The 27818-nt window shown below is 36.2% G+C and overlaps 1 protein-coding gene across 5 annotated transcripts in view; it reads right to left on the bottom strand.

Moving 5' to 3' along the window:
• The window catches only part of Scn9a (sodium voltage-gated channel alpha subunit 9), a 165220-nt gene that overhangs the window by 97044 nt on the left and 40358 nt on the right, over positions 1–27818 (bottom strand). For 4 of the 5 annotated variants that reach the window (XM_045147273.1, XM_045147275.1, XM_045147274.1 and 1 more), the window contains exons 2-5: positions 4230–4537; positions 1095–1213; positions 729–818; positions 60–188 (exon numbers count right to left, since the gene is read on the bottom strand). In XM_045147273.1, the coding sequence (XP_045003208.1) occupies positions 60–188; positions 729–818; positions 1095–1213; positions 4230–4487 (596 nt within the window). In that variant the 5' untranslated portion in view covers positions 4488–4537. The remainder of the gene's footprint in view (positions 1–59; positions 189–728; positions 819–1094; positions 1214–4229; positions 4538–27818) is intronic. The other variant, XM_045147277.1, reaches the window with a different exon arrangement.

The following is a 27818-nucleotide window of genomic DNA, read 5'->3' as shown; positions in this document are numbered from 1 at the left end:
TACGTTTATACTTCCATGAATTTGCTAGTCAACAAACAAAACAAAACAAGAATACTTACGCAAAAACAATGACAATAAAATCCAGCCAGTTCCATGGGTCACGAAGAAAAGTGAATTCTCCTATGCAGAAGCCTCTTGCAAGGATTTTTATGAGTGATTCAAAAGTATAAATCCCAGTAAAAGTGTACCTAAACACAAACAACCACTGGAATATCAGGTGTAACAGGAATACAGCCTCATACAGCTTATTCTCTACGATTCATCAAAGGGAGGCATTTATAGGAAGGTTCTGTTAGTATATAGCCCCACTCCAAGTGTTGGAATGTACTACACTGATGTTCTTTTCAGGACATCTTAAAATATGCATCTCAGACACACTCACAGAAAGTTAAGGCACTTAAAATAATTGAGAACCTGGGTCTGAAATCCTCCCAGAGTATTACTAGATTGTTCCTAACAGCAATATAGGTAACAAAAGAGCTTTATGATAAGTTTAGGAACAAGGAAGGATATGATGAGTTCCCCCTTCAAAACCACTGAACATCTAATTGTTTGGATCTGTCCCCAGTGGATTAAGAGCACAAGAAGAAAACAAGAAGTGAAAAAGCAATTGGGTGGTAGCATGGGAAGATCAACTACAGTGTTTATTCCTGAAGGTCACTTCCTGATAGGAAAAGATGGAAACGTCAATGTAAAGAACATTAAAATATACACTGGCACACACTCACTCTACATTTTTGGTCCAGTCCGGAGGGTTGCTCAGGGTCATGAAGATGCAGTTGGTCAGGATAGTGCACATTATAAGCATACTGAACAAGGTAGCTCAGAGTCAAGGAACCAGAACAGGGACTGTTAGCAATGTAAATAATTTTATACACTGCTTTCTTGGCTCTTTGAGCAAATGCAATAAGAGGAATGTATTCTAAAATGTTAAAAATGCCATTTTCTAATTCTCTGCTGAGTCTATGCCAACTTCTGTTGAAATCCATAAACCAAAACCAAGTCTTTAAGATGTAAATGAGCCAGTATTTAGAATTGTACCCAGTAGTAAAAACTTAGAGCACAGCTTCAGGTAAGCATTTTGAGAAGGATATGAATGCACTAAAATCTTAATAGATATTCTTCTTAGAGGACTGAAGGGAGATAGCATATACAAAGCAGGTGCAGCATTGAACCGGAAGATTGCTTTCCCTTTGTTTAGTACTATAAAAGTCTGCAGGAGGAAGAGAAAAGAGGATGAAGCTCAAAATCCAAATATTCAAACCCAGACATCTCTGACCACAGTTTACTCCTCCTCATGTTTGGACCATCTGTTCATACTGATGCACTGCAGGTCCAACACAGTTGATACTGCTAATAGCCACTCTGACCCATGAACTTAAGTTCAATTCTTTTTCATAATTTAAGTATTGAACTGCTTTTTTCTTTTACAAATACTTAAAATTTTATTTTTGACACCTTCATTAATGAATTAAATATTTTTTCATTTACTTATTTTGCAAGCAGAGTGTGAGAGACAGAGAGACAGACAGAAAATGGGCATGCCAGGGCCTCTAGCCATTGCAAACGAACTCCATATGCATTCAGCACTTTGTGCATCTTATTTCAAATGGGTACTGGGAAATCAAACCCTGGTTGTTAGACTTTGTAAGCAAGTACCTTAACCACTTAGCCATCTCTCCAGCCCCAATTGTGTTATTTTTTAAGCACATGTTGTGAGAAGTTTCCAAAATATTATTTCCTCTCCACAATATTTATTCAGTGGTGGATAATGGAAATTGATTTAAAAAATATCTTCTGTCTGTTTTTCCACATTGGATTTTAAGCAAACTGGCTAGAAACAAGCGATTTCTAATTTTTACCACAACACATTGAAGAATTTTAAAACATGCTAGTAATTGTCAGAATATTTGTGAGATTTTTCAGGAATTTTTTTTTTTTAATTTAAGGAATAGCGGAGTTGGAAGTATCCTTCTAATCAGTATAATTCCCAGATTTTAGTTGTAGCATTATAATAGTAATAATACTATAATCCCATATAAACACTATAATCCTATGACAAATACTAAACTGTGACGTTTCCATAGTACAATACTATAATGGATTACAAAATTATTTGCTTGCTAATATTCCTGACAATTTCTTAAATAATACAAGTAGTACTAAATATTATTAAATATTTTACATTGGCTAGTATGTTAGCGACACCACCAATGACTTTGGAATTTACTTAAGCAAAACTAGTCACCACAAATGATTAAACAACTCAAAGATTTTGCTGGCAATCAGGAAGACAAGTTGAAGCCACATCATGGCTTTCAGCAGTCAGCACTTGTGCTACCCAGGGGATGTTGCCTTGGCCTTTTGCTATATGAGTTTTATATAAGTTTATAAACAGGCTTTGATCATTAAGCCTTTTTTTTTTAAACCAAATTAGGGAGTTAAGTTCAGGAGTCTGTGTTTTTATTTATACTTATAAGTATTGCCTCAAGAAAACAAACCAGAATCTCCTTTTTGTTCAATTCCTCTTCTATTATCCTGTTCCCTTGGCTATGCCAGTGTCGTCTTAATGTAATTTGACATACAATCTACTTTAAATTGAAAATTAGCTTTAAAATTAATACTTGGCCCCTAAGAATAACTTTAAAAAATCTATCTTACAGATGGAGGAGAGGAGAGAGAGCTGATTGTCCACCATGAGATGTGTCATCTCCACCTCATCTAGCCAGTCTCAGAAGTCCTCATGGCTACCCTGGAAACCAGTCCCAGGGAGAGAGCAACAGACACTGTGGTCACTCAGACCTCATCAAATCAGAGATCCAGAGGGTAAAGACAATGCAACACAAAATCAGATCCCAGTCTTGCCCACCAAGGCTCTGGGAACACTCAAGAAGAGATGAAAAGATTCTAAGAGCATTAGGCTGTGTGAGAATAGCCTGAGGCAGTCTCCTCCCCACCCCCAGAGACTGATTAGGCCTCTTGGTCACCAGGACAAGACCCTCAGCAGAATTATAGTGGGGGAAAGAAGATCTAAGGGTACAACTGCTTTATTATAAAAGCAATAAATATTCAAAAATCTCAACAAAGTGGGCTTTTAAAAACTCATGTCTGTTCTTTCTCAAAAATGCAATGAAATATTATGCCCTAAAATGCAACTCCTACCAAATCACATATCCAGAGACACAGAGGCTCCCAACACCTCATCACTGAAGCAGACCCAAAAGGAATCCAACATGGCTTAGGGAAATTTTGCCGAAGGCGGGGTGGAAAGAATGTCAGAGTCATACATTGTGTCATGATATGCAGAGACATTTCCTCCTACCCAAAACTGTGGGCTAACTTCACAATGCAGGACCCATATACCTTAACAAGGAGGGCCAGGAGGAGGGGGCAGGACGTGGAGGAATCTAAAAATGGTGCCTGTTTTCACTGAGTACAAACTAATTGATAATAAATAAATAAATAAATAAGCAAATAAATAAAGGAAAAAAATGCAATGGATGAAGTCTAAACTAGCATGAAAATCAAACATTATTACATAGCCTTAGCCAGATCAAGCTAACTTGTAGTTAAAACTTTAAAATAGCTAACAAAAATTAGTTTGGTGTAACATTTAAATTAGCAGTTTTTCTTTACATTAAAACTTTTAAGGAATTTTTTTTCATTTTTATTTATTTATTTGAGAGTGACAGAGAGAGAAAGAGGCAGAGAGAGAGAGAGAGAATGGGCGCACCAGGGCTTCCAGCCACTGCAAACATACTCCAGATGCGTGTGCCCCTTTGTGCATCTGGCTAACGTGGGTCCTGGAGAATCGAGCCTCGAACCAGGGTCCTTAGGCATTGCAGGCAAGTGCTTAACCGCTATGCCATCTCTCCAGCCCGCTTTTAAGGAATTTTTAAAATTGTACATACAAGAGTTAATTATAACCATGACCATGAAACTTTGGGAGTCAGTATGCCACATCTCAAAAGGCAAAGCAATATATTGAACATCTTAAAAAATTAATTAAATCAATCTAGCCTACCAATGCCACAAACAATTTTAATGAAATATGATACATATACATATATATATATATATGTATATATATAATGAACATCTTAATATTTATTCCACTTAATATTATGTTCACAATGTGAAGACACTGAATTCATTTATCTCAATTTAAATATACATATTGTGTGGAAGGAAGCCCACAGAGGTCCACCACAGGTGCCCCCATAACTCACTTTTTTGTCTGCATAGTAGGGGTCCAGGTCCTCCAGGGGCTCTGACACCATGCCTGGAGGAATGTCTCCATAAATGAAGGGCAGCTGTTTGCCTGCTTCCAAGTCACTGCTTGGCTTGGGGCCTTCTTCTTCATCATCCTTTTTCTCTTCTTTGGGTTCCTTTGCTTTTTCTTCAGAAATACGTTGTTCAATGAGGGCAAGAGACTGCTTTGTGAAGTAGACAAAGCTCTGAGGTCCTGGGGGAGGCAGTGTTGCCATCTTCGCATCCTGTAGATTTTATTGCCTCCTTTGCTCCTTATACAAGAGGCCTATGCAGAAACAAAGACATGAAGGCTGAGATATATGTCTTGTAGGGAAGGCAAGTTAAAGACTAATGGCAGGCAGGGGATATGCTCAGTGGTATATCACAAGCCCAGCATGCTCAAGGCTCTGGCTTCAAGGCACTAAGAACAAATAATAAAACCACAAGTTTAATTATAAGAGGCAATGTGTTTGTAAATTATTAAATGCTACTATTTGTTAAACAATATATACCATTTTTCCATGATTTCTAACTTTTTAATAAAAAATTTTAACTGTATCTATTGCTGCTCAAAAGTGAAAATGACAGTTTCCTGAAGAAAAAATAGCTCCCTTTATTTTAAATATGAATTAATATTTGGTTCAATGTGCTCCTGGGACTCAACCATCCAATATGCCATCTCATGGTGAACAGATTGACAAGGATATTTCACATATAGAGGGAGGGTAAATTAAGAGGAGGTGTCATGCTATACTCTTCTCTTTTATTTGCAAGCTCAATATAAATATTATATAAATTATAGTAGTTAAAATAAGAGTTATATAAGCAGAGAAATTGTTGAAACAATTTTGCCCCAGATTTCTCTCATTCAACCATCAAACTAAATAACAGTGAGTACTTTTCCTGAGACATGAGGGCCAGTACAAGTAGAATCCATTACCAGATATTTATGTGCTAAAAACAGATGATAGACTATACATTTAAAAGAAAAAAAATGTTGAAATATAGTGACATTTAAGATTTAGAAAAAAATTCAACTTCTCTGAAAAAAATGTTTTCTATGGCTTTTGACACACTATATATCTTCACATTTCCTTCTCAGTTTACTAGCCAATCTTCATTTACATTAAGTGGTTTACCAAATACTAAGACTCCTGTTTCAGGTATTTAAGGTTGCAGGAGTAAAGTACAGTGTGGTCTTCAAGGAAATGCGCTGTTACAAAGGACACTCACCACGCTGAATTACACGAGCCTGGTTGCACTATAGTAAAAGAAGAAAACAATCAGCATTTCTCACATCTCTTTTTCTACCCTCGTGTAGAAACTGAAATGGAGATGTCGGCATGTGTTGGGGATTATCGTGGGTAACAGAAGTGGTGAATTGCTCTTTTTTCTCTGCACAAATGTTCTGCATTTATGATATACACTGCTGAAGACAGTTTACTTTCTCTATTCACTTGCAGTGTTGGAGAACCAATTGGCAGTCAAGTAGTAGGTTTTCACAGGAGAGATTACATCAAAGTCATGCAGGCAAGGACACACATGGGAATTACACTCAGAATGATGGGATTTTCAAATCACAAACCAAGAAGAATGTAGCACGTCTGCTCTACTAGGCACAGGCATTGGATACTACCTTTGTTTGTGAAGACAAGTGGAAAAGTTGACTCTGCTGACTCTGGGCTGGTTTGCTTCGCTGCAGAGAATTTGGTTACAAACTTGTCTTGATTTCAGATGTCAGCGGCCCTTGTGCTTTAGTCAATCAATCCAAGAATTAGGCCTATGAGAACCCGGTACTGAGGCTTCCTCAGCGCTGGTGGAAACCACCCACAACCCAAAGGAGCTGGGTTTCCTACCTCAATAGACTTTCAGTGTAGACATACCTGGGCCCATGGGGACAAATGGCTGAAAAATTAATGTTTTTGTGCCTTCTGCGGAGAACAGGAAAGTGTACTGTTATTCCTCTTTTATGATTTGACAGACGTCTATGTAAATAGAAGTGATGATCCCTACAGGTTCATCTATTTTGAATACTTTCTGCCAAACTGGTAGCAATTTGGGAAAGTTATTGGACCCTTGCTGGAGGAGGTGTGTCGCTGACATACATGGACCCCGAGTTTATTAGTGTCAGGCCTCCTGGTTATTCAGAGATGGCTCACTCGGAGTCCTTCCTTTTCTGCTGCTGTGGCAAGATATGACGCTCCACTTGCTTGTTCTGCATATTTCCCCACCATGATAAGACATCCTCTTGAAACTGTTAGCTGAAATAAATCCTTTTGTTCCATAAGCTGCTTCTGGTCAGGTGTTGTGCTTTTTCCCAGCATGGAGAAGGTAAGCACTACAACCTCGGACACCTGCCTCTAGGTCCACTGTCAATACTCCCATCTCCTTCCCTCCTCCCAGCCCCACTTACGATATCATGGGCACCCTGATGCCGTAGCCCCTGAATGACTAGAGGAAATGCCAGCAGAGGAGATGGTAGGGAAAGGTTAGGTACTGGTGCTTGTAGTACCATAAGAAATATTTTTATAATTAAAAAAAAAAGACTGGGCTGGAGAGATGGTTTAGCAGTTAAGACACTTGCCTACAAAGCCTAAGGACCCAGATTTAATTCCCTAGTACCCATGTAGGCCAGATGGACATAGAGGAACATGTGTCTAGAGTTTATTTGCAGTGGCTAGAGGCCTTGATGTGCCCATTTTCCCCCTACTCTCTAATAAGTAAATTAACAAAATAAAGATAAAAATATCTAGAAATAACTGAAAGACACTAAACATCTATTTTATATAAAGGCCTTGAAAGTGGGCATCAGAGATGATGATAGGATTCCATCATTCTCATCTAGATAAGGGAATTCAAGATTTCTGTTTTATTAATGTGACATCTTTCAAGATGAGCAGGTCTAGTTGGTATCTGAATTATTGTACAGTAATCCAGTGAGATGACTGGGTGGCAAAAATAGGGTATAGCTCATCTGTTACTGTAGCTGTTTCTCCTTCCTCTATATTGGTAGATGCTTAATCATGCAGCCAGATTAACATTGGGGATTTCTGGATAGATTAAGTATTTAAATATAAAAAACAAAACTCAAAAATTCTAAAGGAAATGAACACATACAATATGTTCCAGAAGCACTTGTAAGCATTGAATTAAAGGAAGAATCTATAATGAAAAGCAAGTCACATCTCACATCTTTGAAAATTAGAAAGCGTTTATAAAACAAAAAGAAATTCAATAGAAATGACAGATGAAAGTGTTTCCTTAAAAAAGGTAGTTAAATCATAACACATATAAATATAAGACTTATCAATAAAATAAATAAATTCAAAATAAAATATTAATAAGCACTTGAAGCAATGTCAAATATCAAGTATCCAAAGATATGTGGAGAAATTTAAGGGATTGGAAAATTTATTATAGAATACACAACCAACATTAATATGAACACAATTCTATCTTTTTTTATTTTTTTAATTTATTTCCTTGTGCATGCATCTATGTGTGTCTGTCTGTCTGTCTGTCTGTATGTATGTATGTATATGTAAGAAAGCCCTTCCAGTTGTATGTGGCTGTTTGGGGAATCAAATCTGTGCAGACAGGCTTTACAAGCAAGTACATTTAACCACTGAGACATTTCTCCAGCCCCAAAACATAATTCTTGATAATTTAAGGCATAATGGTAAAAATGGAATTTCAGTATAATGTTTCTTTTTGTTATTTTTGTAGTCAGTGAATACAGTCAAGTTGGTACCATTGTTACACTCCTCCTTATCCTCCCCCCTCCATAGGAACATTCCTTGTTGGGGTATATGGGTTGTGCGTTGTGAGGTTTTGGGTAGGAGGAAATGTCTCTGTGTGTCATGACCCAACGTGTGGCTTTGACATTCTTTCTGTCCCCTCTTCTGCAAATCTCCCTGAACCATGTTGGGTTCATATTAGGTCTGCTTCTGTGTTGAGAACTTGGGTGCCTCTGTGTCTTTGGATATAAGGAGACAGACACAGAGAACAGTATAATGTTTCTTGGAGAAAAAAAAAAAAGAAATTAGAATTAGTTATCTTCAGTAGAACAAAATGAGCTAACAACACTCAGGTATTGGATGTGCTCTCTCTTAATCTGTCTTATATCTGCATGGAAACATACACATGTCAGAATTGTATACTTTATTTCCTGAAAAGGAGAGGAGGAAGTATGAAGAAAAACTCAAACTCCCTGCAACAAAGACCAGTCCAAGGTGTTTGGCATCAGTAACATGAGTGTTAATAGGGGGAGCAATGAAAAGGAGAGAGGAAATCATTGTAAAAATGATACAAAAGAATTTTAAACTTACCAGGTCAAAAGGACAAAGGATCTATTCAAAAGCCCCATTCTACTGAAAACTTAAGAATTCAGTATTAAAGACAAGATTTTGCAAGCTTCAGCAATCTGATGACAATGCCAAGGAATAAACCTCAGGCAGTCAGGTGACCATTAAAATTTCTCCAACCACCCTTGATACTCTGACATACTGTTAGAACTATTTGAATCAAATTCTAATATTATGCTGCCTGTGTTCAAATGAGATAGCTAATGTAATATCTTTTGGGATATAAAGATGCACAAAATTTATTTCCACTTTGGGTTTTCTTTGTAAAAACACTTTGAAATTAAAAAGTACATCAAGCACAAGAGAGTTCAAATTAGAGTATTTAACAAACAGTGTAAAAATAGGAAAATAAATTTCTCCAAAAAGTATCAATAGCTGTACACTTTGATAGTTTTTCCAAAGAGGTAACAAATCAAAACATGGAATGAATTTGGCCATCGAATTAAAGCAGGGAAGATACATATTGTAGTCTTTAAGAAGCAGTTATGGAATTTCTATAACTTTGTAAATGATAAATTTTTACTCTAAATGATTTTCTGTAACTTCCTTTTAATTTTGAGTCCTTCTAAAATAATGCAAATATGGCTCAATTTCTCTTTTATTCAATAAAAATGGATAAAACCCATCAGGGATAAACGTGGACTTTAGAATGCATTTGAGACAGGAACATTCACATTGGTTTCAGTAGCTCAGTGACCAGTGATCATTGGCTCAATGCAGAGGACATCATTTCTTTCAAACTCAACAACTAATTTGAACATCAAATAATGGTTCAATTGGGTAGAAAAGTATGCACAAGAAGTTAGTTTGTAGAGCTTACAAAGTGGCACGAATGGAGTCCTTAGTTCATCTCTCCTTTCTGTATGAAATTTTCACTTTATTTCATAAAATTAATGTTTCCATGATCAAAAACTATGAACTATGCTAAACTTAAGAGCATTTTTTTATTTTAGAGAGACAGAGAGAGAGAGAGAGAGAGAGAGAGAGAATTGGTTTCCAAGTGTCTCAGCCACTGCAATCCAACTCCAGACACTTGTGCCACCTAGTAGGCACATGAGACCTTGTGCTTGCTTCACCTTTGTGAGCATGGCTTACGTAGGATCAGGAGAGTTGAACATGGGACCTTAGTCTTCACAAGCAAGTACCTTAACAATTATCTCTCCAGCCATAAATTTAAGAGCTTTTAACTTATACAAGTTTGTTAGTTTTGTTAATACACAAAATATTCTACATCTATGTAAAATAATAATTATAGATGTGATTTAACGTAGTTATTCATAGCAAGTTTTTGAGCTAGAAATTGAAATTGAAAATGGGAAGATAGTTCAGTGGTTAAAGATGCTCACTTGGAAGAATGAGATTTGAATCATGGGCTCACTGCTAACTGGCTCTGTGAACATCAGTATTGTAAATATGATACTTGTCTTTGACTAAAAAATGTGGAAGCACTTCAAAACTTACTAGTTCATAAAATACCTTGTTATATACTACAAAATCATCCTTAGGATTAATGTTGATTTTTCAGAGGCTTAGCTTGCTTTTATAATTCCCATTATTTTACCTACAGATGGGAAATACAATTTTAATTAGATAAAGTTATGTGGTTCAGGAACTTTCATTAAGATTTTGGCTCCATTTTAAAATTGAATCAATATATCTGAACTCAAAAGGAAATGAATTTCAACACTTGGGCTCACCTTCTGAGAAGCATCTAAGTATCACTAATGGAATCTCTGAACACAGTACAAGAAGGACTCCTTTCAACTAGAAATATCACAAATCTCCAGAGAGTTTTAGGGACTTTAGTGTTTGGAATGGCTCTAAACATAATGTTCTTACAATAACCTGTCAGAAGTCAAATACTGGAGGCAGCCCTCAGGAACTTTCTTTAGGAACTCCTTTAGTTCCAGGGTTGTATGTAAACCGCTCAATTATGGAACACCTATGGGGAGGGTTCTTCCTGGATGTTGGCAATCCAGATTATGACTTTCCCAGAAAATGTAGCAGTGATCCCACACACAAATACTTACCCTAATGACTGAAACAGAAAAACTTGAACTGTACCCATTTTCATATCAATAGTTCCAACTACCCTTTTGGCCAATAGCTGATACCCAATGATAGAAACATAAACTATAATTCCCAAGTGACTTGTTGATATCAGAGTGCCAACTGTATTGTTGTTCAGGTATGATATATCCATGTTCTGGCCATACAATTTAAAATGGAAATTTTTCTTTTGTAATGAATACCAGAAAAGTGTTTTATGTATAAAACTCAATATCTTAAAATGAATTTGTTCTTTTTAAATGTATTTTTATTATTAGATATGGGCATATTTTGTATATAAACATCACATGTTGGTACCATCCTTTTCCTCCTTCCTGTCCCTTTTCTGAAGAAGCCTTCCTCATTGAGGTGCAGGTCAACCTCATGTAGATTGTGGGTCATGCATTGTGTGGGGGGCAATATCTCTGTGAAAAATGTCCTGACTTGTGGCTCTAACAATCTTTCTGCTCTCTCTCTCCAAAATTCCCCGAGCCATGCTGGGACCATTTTAAATCTACTTCAGTGATGGGTATCTAGGAGCATCTAGATCTCTGGTTTGGTAGGTGTTGAGTGTCCTCAGTATTTTTCTCCATCACCCTTGTGCTGATATCAGTTTAACTAAGAAAGCAGCACACTTGCTTATTTCAAATTTGTTCTTTTTAAAAAATATTTTACTTAATTTTAGAGAGAAATCCAGGGCCTTTTGCCATAGCAAATGAACTCCATACTCATTTACCACTTTGTGCAGCTGGCTTTAAATGGGTACTGGGGAACCTGGATCAGCAGGCTTTGCAAGCAAGTGTCTTGAAACTCTGAGTGATTTATCTGATCCAATAATTTATTCTTTGAAAAACATTTCCCATTCAATACCTTTAAACAAGTTTTAATTAACAACTTTCAATATTTCATTTGTGTGTGTGCATATGCATGTCTAAATGTTTTCACATGTATGCCTATATTTCAATACTTCATCTGTGTGTATGCGCAGTTCTGTATGTGTTCATATATGTATATGTGTTCCAATACTTCATCTGTGTGTGTATATGCATGGGGAGCCCACAGGAAAACCTTGAGTTTTGTTCCTCAGGCTTGGTCCACCTTTTTAGAGAGAGGATCTCTCACTGCCCTGGAGGTCCCAAGTAGGGGAGAATGGCTGGCCAACAAGCTGCAGGCATCCACCTCTCTTTGCAACCCCGAGTATTGTGATGACAAAATTGGGCCACGATGCTTAATTTAAAAGTACACAAACAAGCAAACAAACAACTCCATGGGTCTGAGGATCAAACTCATGTCCCATGCTTACAAGGCAGCACTTTACCAACTGAACTATCACCCCAACCCTTCCTCCAATATTTCTTGTTTCTATACTTATGAATGTATGACAGGATTAGGACATGATAGTTCCTTTATTTCAATGAGTAAGCAAAAAAAACAGTTATTAGTTCACAATTGCATCATAATCTAATGTTTTATATTCCACCATTGAGTCTCTTAACCTGTGGTAACTTAACTTTTATTTATATTAACTTAAATGTGGTAAAATAAACTATATTAAGAATTTCCAAACTCTGAAGAGTTGGGGCAATTCTAAATTATAAGTGAAAAAATGTTTTACTGAAGCTCAGTGTGGTAGTTGAATGTGTATTCCCCACTGACTCACGTGTTAAAACTAACTTGGACCTGCAGCAGCATAGCTGGAGGAGGTGTCCCTGGGGGCAGATCCTGGAATCAAGCCCTGAGATGTCCCTGGGGGTGTATCAGAATTCCAGTCCAAAGGTTTGAGCTTTGGTGTTTCTGCTTGCTGCTTGTTAGTGTTCTCTGGCTGTTTGCTTCTCTCTGCTCATATGCATGGAAGCAGCTTCGTCCACCATTTATGGAACTTCCCCATGTGTCTATAAGCTTGAAATAATTCCTTTCCTCCTATGAACTGTCTGCTTTGCAGTTCATCACAAGCAATGTGAAAATATCTACAGCACTCAGCATTGACAAATGAAAAATTGCTTCAAAAATATTACCTCTCTGGTAACACGGTGATGTTCTTTCCCCACAGGTGAAATTTTGACTAAGGTATCATTTATTTTTAAAGCATTTTAAAAGCAATATGAAATGTTCTTAAGCATCTTTAATAAACTACAGTCAGCATCAGTGATGCTAACCTGCATGGATAATACATGACATTGATATGATGTGATGGTGTGTTCACCATTTGTTTGGTCCTCCCCACAGAACTCTTCACTTAGATCTGATCATGATAAAAACATCATAGAGAAACTGGGGAAATGAGAAGGAGCACTGCTTTCTCTGTGATATCAGCCCAAGGGTGAAGGAGATAGACACTGAGGACACTCAGCCCCTACCAAACCAGAGATCCAGAGGCTCCTAAGAGCCCATCACTGAAGTAGACTTAAACCCAACATGGTTCAGGGAATTTTGTGGAAGATGGGGGTGGAAAGATCGTTAGAGCCACAAGCTGGGGCATTACACATAGACATTGCCTCTTCCCCATAACAAATGGCTACTCCCACAATGCACGACCCACATCCCCACATGGATAACTGGCATCCCCAAGGAAAAGGCTCCCTTTAGAAGGGGTACAGGAGGATAAGGATGAGGATGAGGATGAGGATGAGGATAAGGATAAGGATGAGGATAAGGATAGTACCAACAAGTGCTGTTTACATAGTGAGTATGTCCATAACTAATAAAAAATCTAAGAAAAATCTGCTAATCCCCATTCAAGGCCACTATATAAAGTATTAGATTTACATTGTATTAGATTATTAAAATCATTCAAATTAAGGAAAGCTTGAGAAAGTGTTACAGTATAGATGTTAACAGAAACTAAATACCAAAAGGGCAATGGTAAATGATAATGAAGCTGTAATATGATTCCATTAATTATGCTTAATATACCATAATAATGCATGTTGATAATAGTAGTGGAAATTGAGTACAGATTATACAGGGACTTTCTTACTATCTATACATTTTAATGCAATTTTTCCCCCAAATAGAAAAGTTTATTTAAACAAAGATAAAGATGTGTAACTCCAGTAATATTATATAAATTTGAGAATGTTCCAGTGGTCCCAGTATTGTGGCACATGATTATAAGCCCATCTGTAAGGGTGGAGTAGGAAGCTCATGAGTTCCAGGCAAACCAAGGCTATAAAGCAAGTTTAGGCCACCCTGAACTACATGAGACCCTTTCTTAAGACAACAGCAAGCAAAAATGTCCATGTGACTTTGAAATTACTAAATTTATACAATCAGGTTTATTAATGCATATATTGTATTTATTTGATATATAACAGATAATTAACTTATAATTTGAAATGCTTTAATTAATTTGAGTTATAATTAATACAGTAAATTATATTTTATGTTATACAAAATAGAATTTCTTTGATCAATAAGAGAACCATTAGAAATGCTGATCAACGTTTTAAGTCATAATTCTTGGGAAGATAATTTTCTATAAATGCACACTCTAGGGTCAGAAATGAGCTTACAGCTTATAAGCAGAACTACACTGGAGTCATATTGTCTGAGTCTTAATCATATTGAGAGTCACTATGACTCAGTACATTAAAAACTATATTGCAAAGGATTCTGTGTTTTATTCTTTTGGAATTAAAACAGTTTAACTCATTCAATAATAGTAAATATTTAATACATCAAGCTGCTAAATTGGAGCTTTATTACATAGCCATTTTAATGATACTGGGAACTGTGAAGTCCGAGTAGATATAAACCCATTTGACTCAGAAATTGTCATTTTGCAATTAGCTGTTACCATCATCAGAGCAATGACAGACATCTCCTCTCTGACTGTCAAAAATATACTAATTACCAAAAAGCCCCCTTTGTCAATGTGGAATTTAAAAATTCTTTCCAATATTTGTTGACACCCTATAATGCTTTGAATATAAATTGTCCCCTATAGCCTCCTGTTTTATCATTTTCTACTTAGTCCTCAGCAGGTGGAGCTTTTGGAGGTGGAGCCTTCCTGGAGCAGACATATGGCTGGGGTGAACCCTGAGATTTATCAGTGAGGCACACTGAATGTGCACAGTGGGTTCACTCTCGAGGCTTCCACCCCGCCTTTGATGTATGAAGACATGACATAGGTGTCATGCTTATCTCCAGCCTAGTGAAATTCTTCCTTTAACTTATAAGTATGAAATAAACACTTTCCTTCTGCTTCTGACTTGGTGTTTTGTCCCAACAATGAGAAGATAACTGCTACATGCCCACTTTACATCATTTCTATACATAATATCTAAAATCCAATGACAAAAATCACCATGACAGAAGGCAAGAAATGGAACATTCTTTTTTTTTTTAAATTTTTTATTTATTTATTTATTTGAGAGCGACAGACACAGAGAGAAAGTCAGATAGAGGGAGAGAGAGAGAATGGGCGCGCCAGGGCTTCCAGCCTCTGCAAACGAACTCCAGACGCGTGCGCCCTCTTGTGCATCTGGCTAACATGGGACCTGGGGAACCGAGCCTCGAACCGGGGTCCTTAGGCTTCACAGGCAAGCGCTTAACCGCTAAGCCATCTCTCCAGCCCGGAACATTCTTTTTTTAAAGAACACTTATAATGTATGAAATAAAAACATTTTAGACAGATTTTGAAGCTCTTCTGTTCTTATTCCACCAAAGGAAAAAGCCAGTTCCTTCATACGCCAAGCCAAGGCACCTGAAGAGAATATCAAGATTATATATATTTTTTATCTTTACCTATTTATGTTTCCGGTTGGAAAAGAAAGCGACAGCTACATAAGTGGTTCACCCACTCACTCTAATATTTGTTTGGGTTATGTGTGGGTAAATCACCAGTAACGTCTGTACAGCAGGTACAATGAAAGAGAGCTGTGGAGTTAGACAACTTGGTGACACCATCTTGTGTGTCCAGAATATTAGGAATAACTGCTGCTAAATTGAATTTCTTTTTTTCTCTTCATTTCTTCTTTCTTTCCTTCCTTCTATCTTTCTATTTATATAATTTGTTTAAATATCCATTTATTGGAAATTTAAGGCTAGTATAAAAAGTAATGGGTTTCCTCAGGGCATCCTGATACATATGCGTCATTACACTTTATTCTCACTGCCCCACTTCCCCATGCTTTAACTTAAGCTGGTTCCTTGTAATTCCCCAGTTGGTACCAACTTTTGCTTTCTTATTACATATGGTCCATTATCCTATTTTCCACCTCTCTTGAACTTGTGTCCTCCCTATCTTGATCCACTCATGATATACACACACATGCAAACACCCATATATCTTCAAATAACTGACCCTTTGCATATGAGAGAAAAACACACTATTTGTCTTACTGAGCCTGCCCTATTTGGCTTACACCTAACAGCTTATGTTGTGTACATCTTCCTACAAATTTCATGTTTGGGTATTTTTTATGGCCACTTAAAATTCCATTTTGTATATGTCACACTTCTTAATCCATTTTGGCTAATTACTTTTCCTGGATATTGTAAATGCTACAGCTACTGACATAGATGTGAAAGTAAGATTATAAAATAGCATATTCATTTCCAAATATGGTAAAACTGAAGTATTCAAAAAAGCTGTGATTAGGTAAAAATTTAGATAAGGAGCACAGAGATAATATAAGACTGAGTTTGAGCCTATCTCCTTGAGTTGTGATTAATTAATGCATATCTCTCCTATTTTTTTGTGATCTGAATACCCAATAACATCTGATGGCATCCTTGGAGTTATACATACATATATGACTTTTTTGTCCAGAACAAGCAATCTTTACTAAAAAGACCAAAACAGAAGGCATAAAGCATCCATGGAAACTGTTGGGGACAATCTTAATGTATGTTCATTTTATTTTTGAGAGCCTTGTGGAGAAATTGCCCCCAAAATACATTTCTTTTTAAGGAAGTATATTAATTAAACTAACCATTTTGATCACTATATTCCTCAAGACATGACACAAGTAAGATTTACTTTGTACAAGCTATCCTGTGTGGATGCATAACAATGCTAAAATTAGCACAAGCATGAATACAAACTCAACTCGTACTTAAGTCACTGGTTGGTGTTTAGAATTATTACCTTGTGTAAATTGAGTCTTAGAGCCTGGGTCTGTTTGGATAACACAAGATTCTCAACTTCAGGCCAAAGACTTGAAGGATTTTGGGTTATATCCAAGTATTGATTTTCATTATATTTAATATGTATTGAAAGGTCTGTGAACCTCTTGACTAACATTTTAATTTGCTGTCTTGAAATTTCTGCTCTTTTTTATGAAATGCATACAATATGATCTATTCAGATATAGACAGCTAAAATACGGCAGATTCAACAGAGCCCATTATTTTTGAAAATTATACAAATTTTCATATTTCCAGTTGTTCTCCATCAGATGTTTTATGTTGCCTTTGCCCAGCCTATCTTCAGCAAATCCCTCAGTTATAATCTGGTATATTTAGAGAATTAGTTGAAGGCCATACTATCTGATTTGTTATTTTAAGTTGAAAATTAGCTTAAACCCACCCTAAAATTATGCCAAACTTATGTTTGGAGTAAGAAGCCTGAAATTAAGCCAATTTATTTTTTAATCAATTCTACATGCCTCTTTTTCCTCAGTATGCTACTTTAGTTTGCGTCTAACCTTACACAATTTCTTGTAATGGCATCAGAAATTAATGGTCCAATATAATATAACTTTGTTATCAGAAAATGGCTAGCTTTACTATGAATTTTTCTAATATATTACACTAGGAAACTAATTTCAGCCATAGTAGCTCTTCCTTGCCTACTTGGGCTGGTAAATTTTAATCATGTCTCACGCTTTCTCAATATTGGAAGGACCATTCCCTATGAAAAATGGACAAACCACTCTTTGCCATGAAGCATGAACACCTAACTCTCCCCCAATGAAGGATAAACACCCCACTCTATGGTGCCATTTAACTTCCTTCCACAAATACTAGGAAGCTTTACTTAAACCATCATTCAAATTATATGTCTCTGAGAGCAGTGTAAGAGGCAAAGTAGACTTATTATTTGATCTCATAGTCTTTTTGGTTTGTGACACTTCAGACAATTAGATGAACGTATTCTAGAGTGAACGAATTCCCTGTGTTTAATCCAAGCTGTTTATGAGGCTTGGTTTACTTATGAAGCATTCAGTGGACTACATATTTAGGTTCAATTTTTTTCTGTATTATACTTTATAGAAAAGGTGTACAAAAATATTTGATTTTGTTAGTGTATGTTTATTTCACGAAATGACAGGTTTTATTATGACATCTTTGTACATACCATGTAACTTTGCTCATAGTAATTCCCTATTACTCTCTTGTTCTCTCTTCCCAATTCTGAAGGCCCCCTTGATATTCTCAAATAGTCACTCTTCTATTTTCATGGTGTGTGTGTGTGTGTGTGTGTGATTGTGTGTGTGTGTGTGAAAACATATCATATTTTTCTGAGTTTGGCCTGTTTTGCTTAAAATGATGATTCATAGTTGTATCCTTAGTCCTAAAAATAACATAATTTCATTCTTTTAGAATTTTTTGTTTGTTTATTCATTTATTTATTTGAGAGTGACAGACAGAGAGTGAAAGAGGGAGAGAGAGACAGAGAGAGACAATGGGTGTGCCAGGGACATCAGCCACTGCAAACAAACTCCAGATATGTGCGCCCTTGTGCATCTGGTTAACGTGGGGAATTGAGTTCGAACTGGGGTCCTTAGGCTTCACAGGCAAGCATTTAACCACTAAGCAATCTCTCCAGCCCCATAATTTCATTCTTTATGGATGAATAAAACTTCATTTTAGGTGTGTTACATATGTGTGTGTATGTGTGTGTGTGTGTGTGTATCTCCATTCATCTAGATACTAATGGATATCTCAGTAGACTTCATAACCTAGCTATTGTGAATAGTGAAGCAATAAACATGGATGAGCAGGTAATGTGGTGTGCTGATTCATTTTCTTTTGAGTAAATATCCAGGAGTGGAACAAGTAAACCATATGATTCTATTTTTCAGCTTATGGACAATCTCCATACCTATATATATATATATATAGTTGCTACAGTAGTCAGTTTTCTTAAACACCACCAAAAAAAAAAAAAAAAACTTTTCATGTACATTAACTGGCATGGAAGCATTTATTACTGCTCTAAAACATACAATACACTAAAACAAACAAACAAACAAAAAAAAAACAAACAAAAAAATTCTTGTAGCAGAAGGCAAAGATTTTAAACGAAAGGACACCAAATGATGAAGAGCATTAATTTGGTAAACATCTATGTGTCTGTAAAAATGTATTTTGAAAAGATGAATGAGTTCCAGTGTGTACTTTCTTGACCCCTTTGTCATTGTGTGTACATGCAAGCTACATATCACTTTATGGTTATTCTGCCTTTGAATTACGTCTATACCATGTCAGTAATTCTATTGCTAAAGTAATTTCTGACAAGTTAAAAAAAAAAACTACAAAGGAAATTTTCTCTGTTGTGTAGAAAACTGTACAAAATTTAATTTGATGTAATATTCAGTAGAAAAATGAATGTCTTTGAAATATTCTTTATTCTTATTTTTAAAGAGCTTTTACCAACTAAAATAATTTTAAAAGATTTTACATGACTATTCATCTGTTAAATTATTTACATTATTATTACTGCTAAAAAATTTAAATCTCATAATAATAGCTAGTAAAATAAATACAGCAAACTTTGAGGGTTTTAATGAAACTACAAAGACCAAAACAAGAAAACCCATGGGTTGGTAGACCCATATTGTGCTCCTTGCCAAGATGAGACAATATTAAGGTCACTCGCCAAAAAGTTATTCAAATAACTATTACATGTTTTTGCTCATGTGATACTGGTACCCTTTAGCATGTTCCATTTATTTAAGTTTCAACAGTTATTTTATTCTTTATTATTTTAGTTTTTATATATTTTAATTTTATTTATGAAAGAGAGACCGTCCAGACCTCTAGCCACTACAAATGGACTCCAGATGCATGTGCCACCTTGTGCATCTGGCTTATGTGGGACCTGGGGAAAACCAGCACATACAGTCTTTAAATGACTTCTAAGTGCCAATCTCAATGCCAGATTCAGGAGACACAAATGCAAACAGGCTCTCTTAGTTCTGTCCTCTGGGGCTGGTAGTCTACTGGGAAGTGAGGGCAGGTAAACAATCTCAGCCATCCTGCCATCTGGGAGCAGAGCAAGCAACCAGGAAAGGCACCTCACCTGGACTCAGAAAGAAAGACCTGGGCCTGGGCAGGGGCTTGGGTGGGGAAGATATGTCAACTTAACTAGGCTGTATTATTTCTACAGCCTCTCATTTCTTTCTCCTGTGACTGTTCACGAGATTGTTTAGAGTTGGTTATGGTCCTGAAACTATTTCTCATCATTGTTTCAGTTTGTCCCTCATTTAATTGTTCCCAGTATGGCAATTTTCCAGACAAAAATTATTTCACCATTGGCCTTGTTCTTCCATGGAATACACATTTTGGATGGAGACTCATAGTGATTTGATTTAATATTCAGTGATCTTATTTAATTCTTATGTCTAATAGTTTCTCAATTGTGTTTTCTGTATAAGTGAAAATATCTACTGAAAATAATTTTGTATGTTCTGTTTTGTTTTCCTACAGTATCAATAAATATGAGGACTACTTTGTTTCAGCAGGTAAGATCTTGTAATAAATGATAAAGTGACATGCCATACTTTCAAATTTGGCTTTCACTTAAATCAAACCCACTACTTAGTGAATTACCCATTGTGTTCGTCTTTTGATAATGTACTGCTCTTTCATTCCTGCATTTACTTATTTGAGAGAGAGAGAAAGAATGAATGGGCTGGGGCCTCCAGCCACTGCAAACAAACTCCAGACATATGTGCTACCATGTGCATCTGGTTTATCTGGGTCCTATGGAATCGAATCTGGATCATTTGACTTTGCAGGCAAGAGCCTGAGCCTTTAAGCCATCCCACTACCCACTATCTTGGACTTGTGATTCTTTTTTTTTTTTTTTTTTTTTTTGAGATAGGGTCTTGCTCTAGCCCAGACTGACTTGGAACTCACTTTGTAGTGTCAGGCTTGACTCAAACTCTCAGCAGTCTTCTACCTCTGCCTCCCACCCAAGTGCAGAGACTAAAGGAATGTACCACCAAATCCTGATGCACTTATGATTCTCAAGAGTGTACTTCTTCCTGGGGTCACAGTAAATTTTGCCGTAGCTGTCAGGTAGGAGTACACACTCAGATAAATCTGAGTCATTTCTAACTGCCTGACATATTTTGGTTTGGAATAATTGTACTGAGCTTTCTTAACCCCCAAATTCATTTATTCATTATTTATATGAAATACAGCCTTGTGAATATTTCATTGGTGGTTTGACTTTTTCACTGAAAATTTGTTTTTAAGAATTTGTCTATAAAAGTTATCAAAGTTATGGTGCATATCACACTCACATTTATAGTTCTCATGCTCAATTTATTTCATTCTTTTGCTCATTGAACATTTATTGATAAAAAAACATGCACAATAGTTGTAAACTGGGTTTTTAAACATGTATTGATATATACATGATAGCTCTGACAGGCACCCTACAACATTTAAAAAATAGTGTTCATTGTTGAAAAAAGGACATTATTGTGAAATTGTATTCTTTGCTTCTTTAGCTAAATATGAGTATCCCACTTATTCCTTGCATGAAGAGTGCTTGATAAAATCCACATAAAAGAAAAATTCTTCTGGGGTAAGAGTCACTTTAAAGTGTAGTCAAGACATATTTCATAATCATCATCTATCATAAGGCACTTTCCCTCCTTTCTACCTAAATAATTCTGCTCCTTCTAAAACAATGTTGTCATTTATGAAATACAATTTCCATTATTTTTCTTGATATTTTTACTAGTTCCCCTTTAATAAAGGGATATTTTGATCATAACCTCCACTCTTTAACTTGTAAGGCCCTATGGCTGAAGGTGTACTAAAAGATATATAGGCTTCATTCCAGGAGTTATTTAAAAGTGGACAAAACATTGTGAGATAATTTTCTTCACATTAAAGTATGATTTCAGAATTAATTGGGAATTCTTTCAACTATATTTGTTTAAAAAAGTTAAAATATTTGAAAAGCACGAGAACTTAAAATGGTAACGAGAAACAAAATTACAAAACATGCCTTGATAGTTCAGGCTGAATAGAATAAATCCTGAGATAAAAGAAAAATTATATCATAAATATTTAATTGTCAAAATAATAGGCATGGAATGGATTAAGTGTGTCCCTTAAAAATTAACGTGTTGTAGCCTGTAATGTGATGTATCCAACTGGTTAATTTTACTGTGGTCTTTGGAAGTAAAGCCTCTAGGAAGCTCAAGGATCAGGAGTGGGCATCAGGATGAAGACCTATAATTAAATATTAGTGGCTATATAGACAAAAACAGAGAGCAGTATAAACATACACGTACATCCCCTCTCTCTTGGCACATGCAAACATAAGCATGCTCAGAGACAGCTTCTCAACCTTGCACCAAAACTAGGAGCCAAAATGAGCTTACGTTCTTTACAAGTTACCTAGTCTCAGATGCTTTGCTACAGTAATACAAATGGGTACGACATCACATGCTATGTGAGTAGCTCTACGCTGAATATGGGAGGAGTGACTGTAGAATGAGTAAAGCTTGGCTTCGACTTTAAATAAACACTGCATTTTAAGCACACACCACAAAATTTATACTTACATTGTTGCTATGAAAGAGAAAGATAATCTTTCTAGAATATCATCTCACCTGAGGGCCTATAACATTGAGCACTGCCGGTGTTCTAAAGAACTCACCTGCTCTTTTGACTATAATTACTAACTCACTGTGAGACTGAAAATGTTTGCTTCTGTTTTTGATGATGCATATGGAAGGGAGTTACAATAGCTTTGTAAGCAAGACATTTTCATGAAAAAATATTATATATGTGAATGAATTGTTTCTCAAATTGTCAGTATTTGTGCTCATGACTGAACCATAAAAAGGTGAAACGTTAGACCCATGACAATATTTGTGACAGTAAATGGGGCTTTTCATTTCTCCTTAGTGTATTAAGTTGTTCTATGGTACTTGAAGATGTATGTAAAATCCTGAATAAAATTACTTGTAGCAGCTCTTATTTGAGTTTAACATCTGGTGATGACTTACAAAGTTGAAGGTAACTTTTGCTGTGATTATTTTATCTTCATCTGATATCTCTTAATGAAAACATTATTTTACTTCCCCTGCACCCTGTTTATTTATTTTTTTTTAAGCTTAAAGAACTCACTCATCTGATGTTTGTTATTGGTCATATTGGCTTATTCTATTTCCTACCTTTTTCAGTATTGAATGAAAAATCATACTGCATAAAAAGCTTCAAGAATTTTTCTTTGCCTAGCACAGTTCCATTTTTCACAAAAGCCTTCATGAAAGTCATAAAGTATTTTAATAATTTGACACACATCTTTAATCCAAGCACTTGGGAGGCAGAAGTAGGAGGATTGACATGAGTACAAGGCCACCCTGAGATTACATAGTGAATTACAGGTCAGCCTGGGCTAGAGGAAGACCCTAACTCGAAAGAATTTTACATTTTTATATTTACATATGCATAAATAAAAACAGATCCAGTAACCGAGGCAGGAGTGGACAAGACTGAGCTTGATAATCTCACAGCCTTGGTCAAATCCAAATGCAAAGTAGAGCTGGTTAAAACAGGTTAAACATTTGGACTAAAAATGAATTGAACTGAAAATATAAGGCACAAATAGGTATCAACTTTGCCTATGCAAAAGTGCTTTGCTTGTGATGGACAAGCTCCTGGAAGAAAGGAGAGTGTATGTTTCCAAGGTTATAGAAGCAAAGTAAGACACTGTTCTATCAGGTGTTAGAAACAGTCATCAGAGTGAAGCATTTCCTGATTGGCTGACCTCTGGAAGTATGAAGGCTGTTACTGATTGGTTGACCTTTAGCATTAGAGGTTCAACACTAATAGACTTTCAGAAGCTGGAGATGGTTGACCTGCATTTACTCGCTCTCAGAAGCACAGCATTTGGAATGAAGCTGTCATTGACTGGCTTGTTTTCAAACCTTGACCACTGAAATAAAAGTCTTACTGATTGGCTGATGTTTTAGCACAAGAACACTGACCCAGACAAATGTTGATTTATTGTTTACCTACTGAGACTTTCTCCCTTTGAATATTAAAAAAAAAATAAGTCCTTATAATTCCTAATTATTTCTAAACCTAACCTAGTAAATTCTGGTCATGCCTTAGCCCCAACTACAGGAAAGACATATGCATATTTATGGAAGTGTATATTGCTACTAATGATTGCCATTGAAATTAATACTACTAAGGCAGAAAAATATATTTAACTACCACATTTTTGTAATTTATTGCAATAATATGAAAGCACAGAAAATTTAGGATACACTGAAAAGTAAATGCAGTGTGTGGGTTAAAATAATCACAGCGCATCTTGTGTCATGTATGAATGAACATCTAACAACCTTTCTCTATAGGAACATTGGGGAGAGAAAAAGAAATTGCCAGCTGCTTCTGTCCTGAGCAAGAACTAAAAGGCTTTAGAAGGTGGCTATGCTGACTGAGAAAGCAAGCTTAGAACATATCTAGATCTGAAGGCCTTTCCTGCTGACTTCTGTAGCTTTATAGTTCCAAACAGGCTTAAAGTAGCCATATTGCTCTGAAACTCAAAACTGGAGTCTGAATTTTATAAAAGTGACTTTGGAGTCACCAACATACAAAGATCAATTTGACATAAACCAGGAAAATTTCAGGAATATTTCCCAAAGTATAATACTCTTTTAAAAAGACCTGAACATTAACAGGACATGATGGTGAATACCTGTGCACCAAGCACTAGAGAGGGAACTATAGGTGGATTGTAAGTAGGATAGCCTGGATGGCATGGGAACGCCGTACTTCAAAACCAGGCAAACAGAAAACACTTTCGGTGGCTCTGACGTACAGTGCTTGCCTAGAAACTAAAAGGCTTAGGTTCAATCCACAGTACTATACACACCCACACAAAAGGAAAAGAAGGAGGGAAGAAAGGAAGAGAGAGAGGGAGAAAGGAAAGAAGGAAGGGAGGAAGGAAGGAAGAAAGGAGGAAGGGAAGTAAGGAGCAAGAAGGGAAGGAAAAAGGGAGGGAGAAGGACTTGAACATAAATGATCATAATATAAAGCATGTTAATTTTAATGGGAAGATATTCAAAGTATCTTTGAAACACGAGAAAATAACTGCTGGTTTAGGTAGTATAAAAAAGATGAGTCAGGTGCTGGAGAGATGGCTTAGCAGTTAAGGCATTTGCCTGCAAAGCCAAAAGACCCAGGTTCAACTCCCCAGGACCCATATAAACCAGATGCACAAGGTGGCACATGTGTCTGGAGTTCATTTGCATTGGCTGGAGGCCCCGACCTGCCCATTTTCTATCTATTTCTCTCTCTCTCTCTCAAATAAATAAATGGAAAAATAAAAAAAATTAAAAAGATGAATCAAAATCCAACAGAGTATAATGGGTTAATATTTCTTAAGGCTTAAGTTAGTCTAGCTAGGCTGCCTCCTTCTTTTTGCTTCCAGTTTCCAGTAATAAAGAGGTATATTATCTTAAGTTGTTTAACTGTATGACTCAGTTTACTCAACTGAAAAAATGGGTACCAAAGGAGACTACAGATCTAAATGAATTTATGCATATAAATCCATTAAAAGTGAACTTGAACCAATATGATCGCATCAAGCACATATCTTCGTCATCATCATCATCGTCATCATCTACTAACTAGGCAGAGGACTCAAGTGAATACAGAGATTAATGATCCATAAAGAGTCTGAAGTACTTGAAGTATAATCAGAGTTTGCTCATAGAGTGTTTGTTTCAAGTATTTTCTTTCAACCAGAATGTTTTCCAAAATTTTGCAGTAATCCACACAACGACCGCTCATCTGAAGATAAGGAGATGAGCTTCTCATTGAACAGGCTTGGAGTAGCCTTTCTAAAAGCTGTTCATTGGGCTAGAGAGATGCCTAGTGGTAAGATGCTTACCTGCAGGTTGAATTTCCTAATACTCACATAAGCCAGATGCATCTGGAGTTCATTTGCAGTGGCTGGAGGCCCTGACCCACCCATTCTCTCTGTCTCTGTACTTCTCTCTCTCTCTCTCTCTCTCTCTCTCTCTCTCTCTGTCTCTCCCCTTTTCTAAAATAAACAAATAAAGTTCTTTATTATACAACTATAGCATACTTATCAGGTTTAGGAAATTAGTACTACACTATTATTCAAGCCACAGACATGGATTTCACCAACTTTCTATCATACTCAATCATTTGATCTTGTTATTTTCCTTTTGGGTGAAACAATTCTTCAGTCTTTTTCCCCATGACCTTGATATTTTTGAAGACTATTAATTTTGTGAAATACTCATTAATTTATGTTTGTCCAGTGATATTTCATGATCAGAATAAGGTTTTGAATTTTTGATAGGAATATTGCAAAACTATGTATACTCAGTGCATTATATGAAGTGACTCGTAATGTCTTATAAGTCTGTTTGCTTGAGAGTTTTATGGTAACAAGTTGTTTAATTGGGACACGGCAAGTTCCTTCACTAAGTTACTAGCTTTCCCCATATTGTTATTTATCTTGGAGAAGATAGTCTGAGACTATGGGAATTCAGCTTCTTCTAAGATATTTTCCCTGTCATGTTAACTTTACCCGTCCATTTTTCCTGTATTCTTGATTACTATGGTGTTTGGTTATTGGCTCTCCTCTATATCCCAGAAGTAATTATTACACAAGCAATGTGCCTTTATAATATATTTGCCACATATGAAATTACCTATTACCAAGGAAACAGAATTAAGAAATAAGCTGAAAATTCAATTGTCAGGAGGGATGGAAAAGAGTAAGGTTAATATTTTCCTCTAAGGGACTTGAATCTCCTTGAGCTAGAAAGCAAGTTGTGCCATACAAAACAAAGTGTATTAAAAAGTGCAGAAGATTAATAAAAAATATTCTAAGCTGGGAGAGACATACTGCATGATTTTTCCTTTCAGTAGCTCTTTTATGTCGATAGTTCCCATCTTTCTAGGAATCAGCAGGAATGTCTGGAATAAAGCAAACTTTGAAAGAGTAATGTTTTGCATTTGGTCTGCTTCTATCTCTCTGGCTCTCCTCAGACCACTGCAATCATTCTTACCTTTTCCTATTAAAATGTTTTCTTGGAATCCTGTTCTCTTCAGGGGAAAACTCTTCTCCATGTATTAGTGTTATAATGTCTGACATATTTATCAAACAAGGCTATAACTGAATCTTTGCTATATTCCTGAACAGACTATTGATGGCATTAAAAACATATTAGAGAGAAAAGGGAATATGGTTTTGTACCAGTATTATTTACATGCTACATCACCTACATGTAGGTTCAAATCAGTTTCTTATGTTAAACAATGGAAACACTACATAATTCTAAAGGAAAATATCTTCTAAATTCTGAGTGTCTTATAAGTCCACACCTGCAATCTATTGCTAAGTTTCAGACAAGATTTTTCCTTTCCATGAAGAAGCATACAAAGAAAAATCTAGCTGACCTGGTTAAAACCAACCTTAAAATATTTATGCTCTAAAGTTTATTTTAAATAAGCGAAGTTCAAAATACAGCACCACTTAGTCACTAAAGACACCTTGATGGAGCAGAAAGAGTGGTGGACAAACCTTAGGTCATCTGTACTCAGGGCCTGGCTCTTCCTCGCATTACCTATGTGACCCCGGGCAGGTAACCTTGCTTCCCCTGGTGTGAGTTATCTCACATAGAAAATGTAAAATTTTGATGATGATCTTCGAAGCACTTTTCTGGTCCAAGATGTTTATTTAAATCAATCTGCTTTAAAAAATTATAATATAAGCCGGGCGTGGTGGCGCACGCCTTTAATCCCAGCACTCGGGAGGCAGAGGTAGGAGGATCGATGTGAGTTCGAGGCCACCCTGAGACTCCATAGTGAATTCCAGGTCAGCCTGGGCTAGAGTGAGACCCTACCTCGAAAAAAAAAAAATTATAATATAACAGACTTTACTTTCCATAAATGTGGGAAACAAGT

This window comes from Jaculus jaculus, chromosome 4, assembly GCF_020740685.1.
Source record: "Jaculus jaculus isolate mJacJac1 chromosome 4, mJacJac1.mat.Y.cur, whole genome shotgun sequence".
Classification (NCBI taxonomy): Eukaryota; Metazoa; Chordata; class Mammalia; order Rodentia; family Dipodidae; genus Jaculus; species Jaculus jaculus.
Note: the sequence above shows the minus strand (reverse complement) of the source record. Positions and strands in the feature narration are given on the sequence as shown.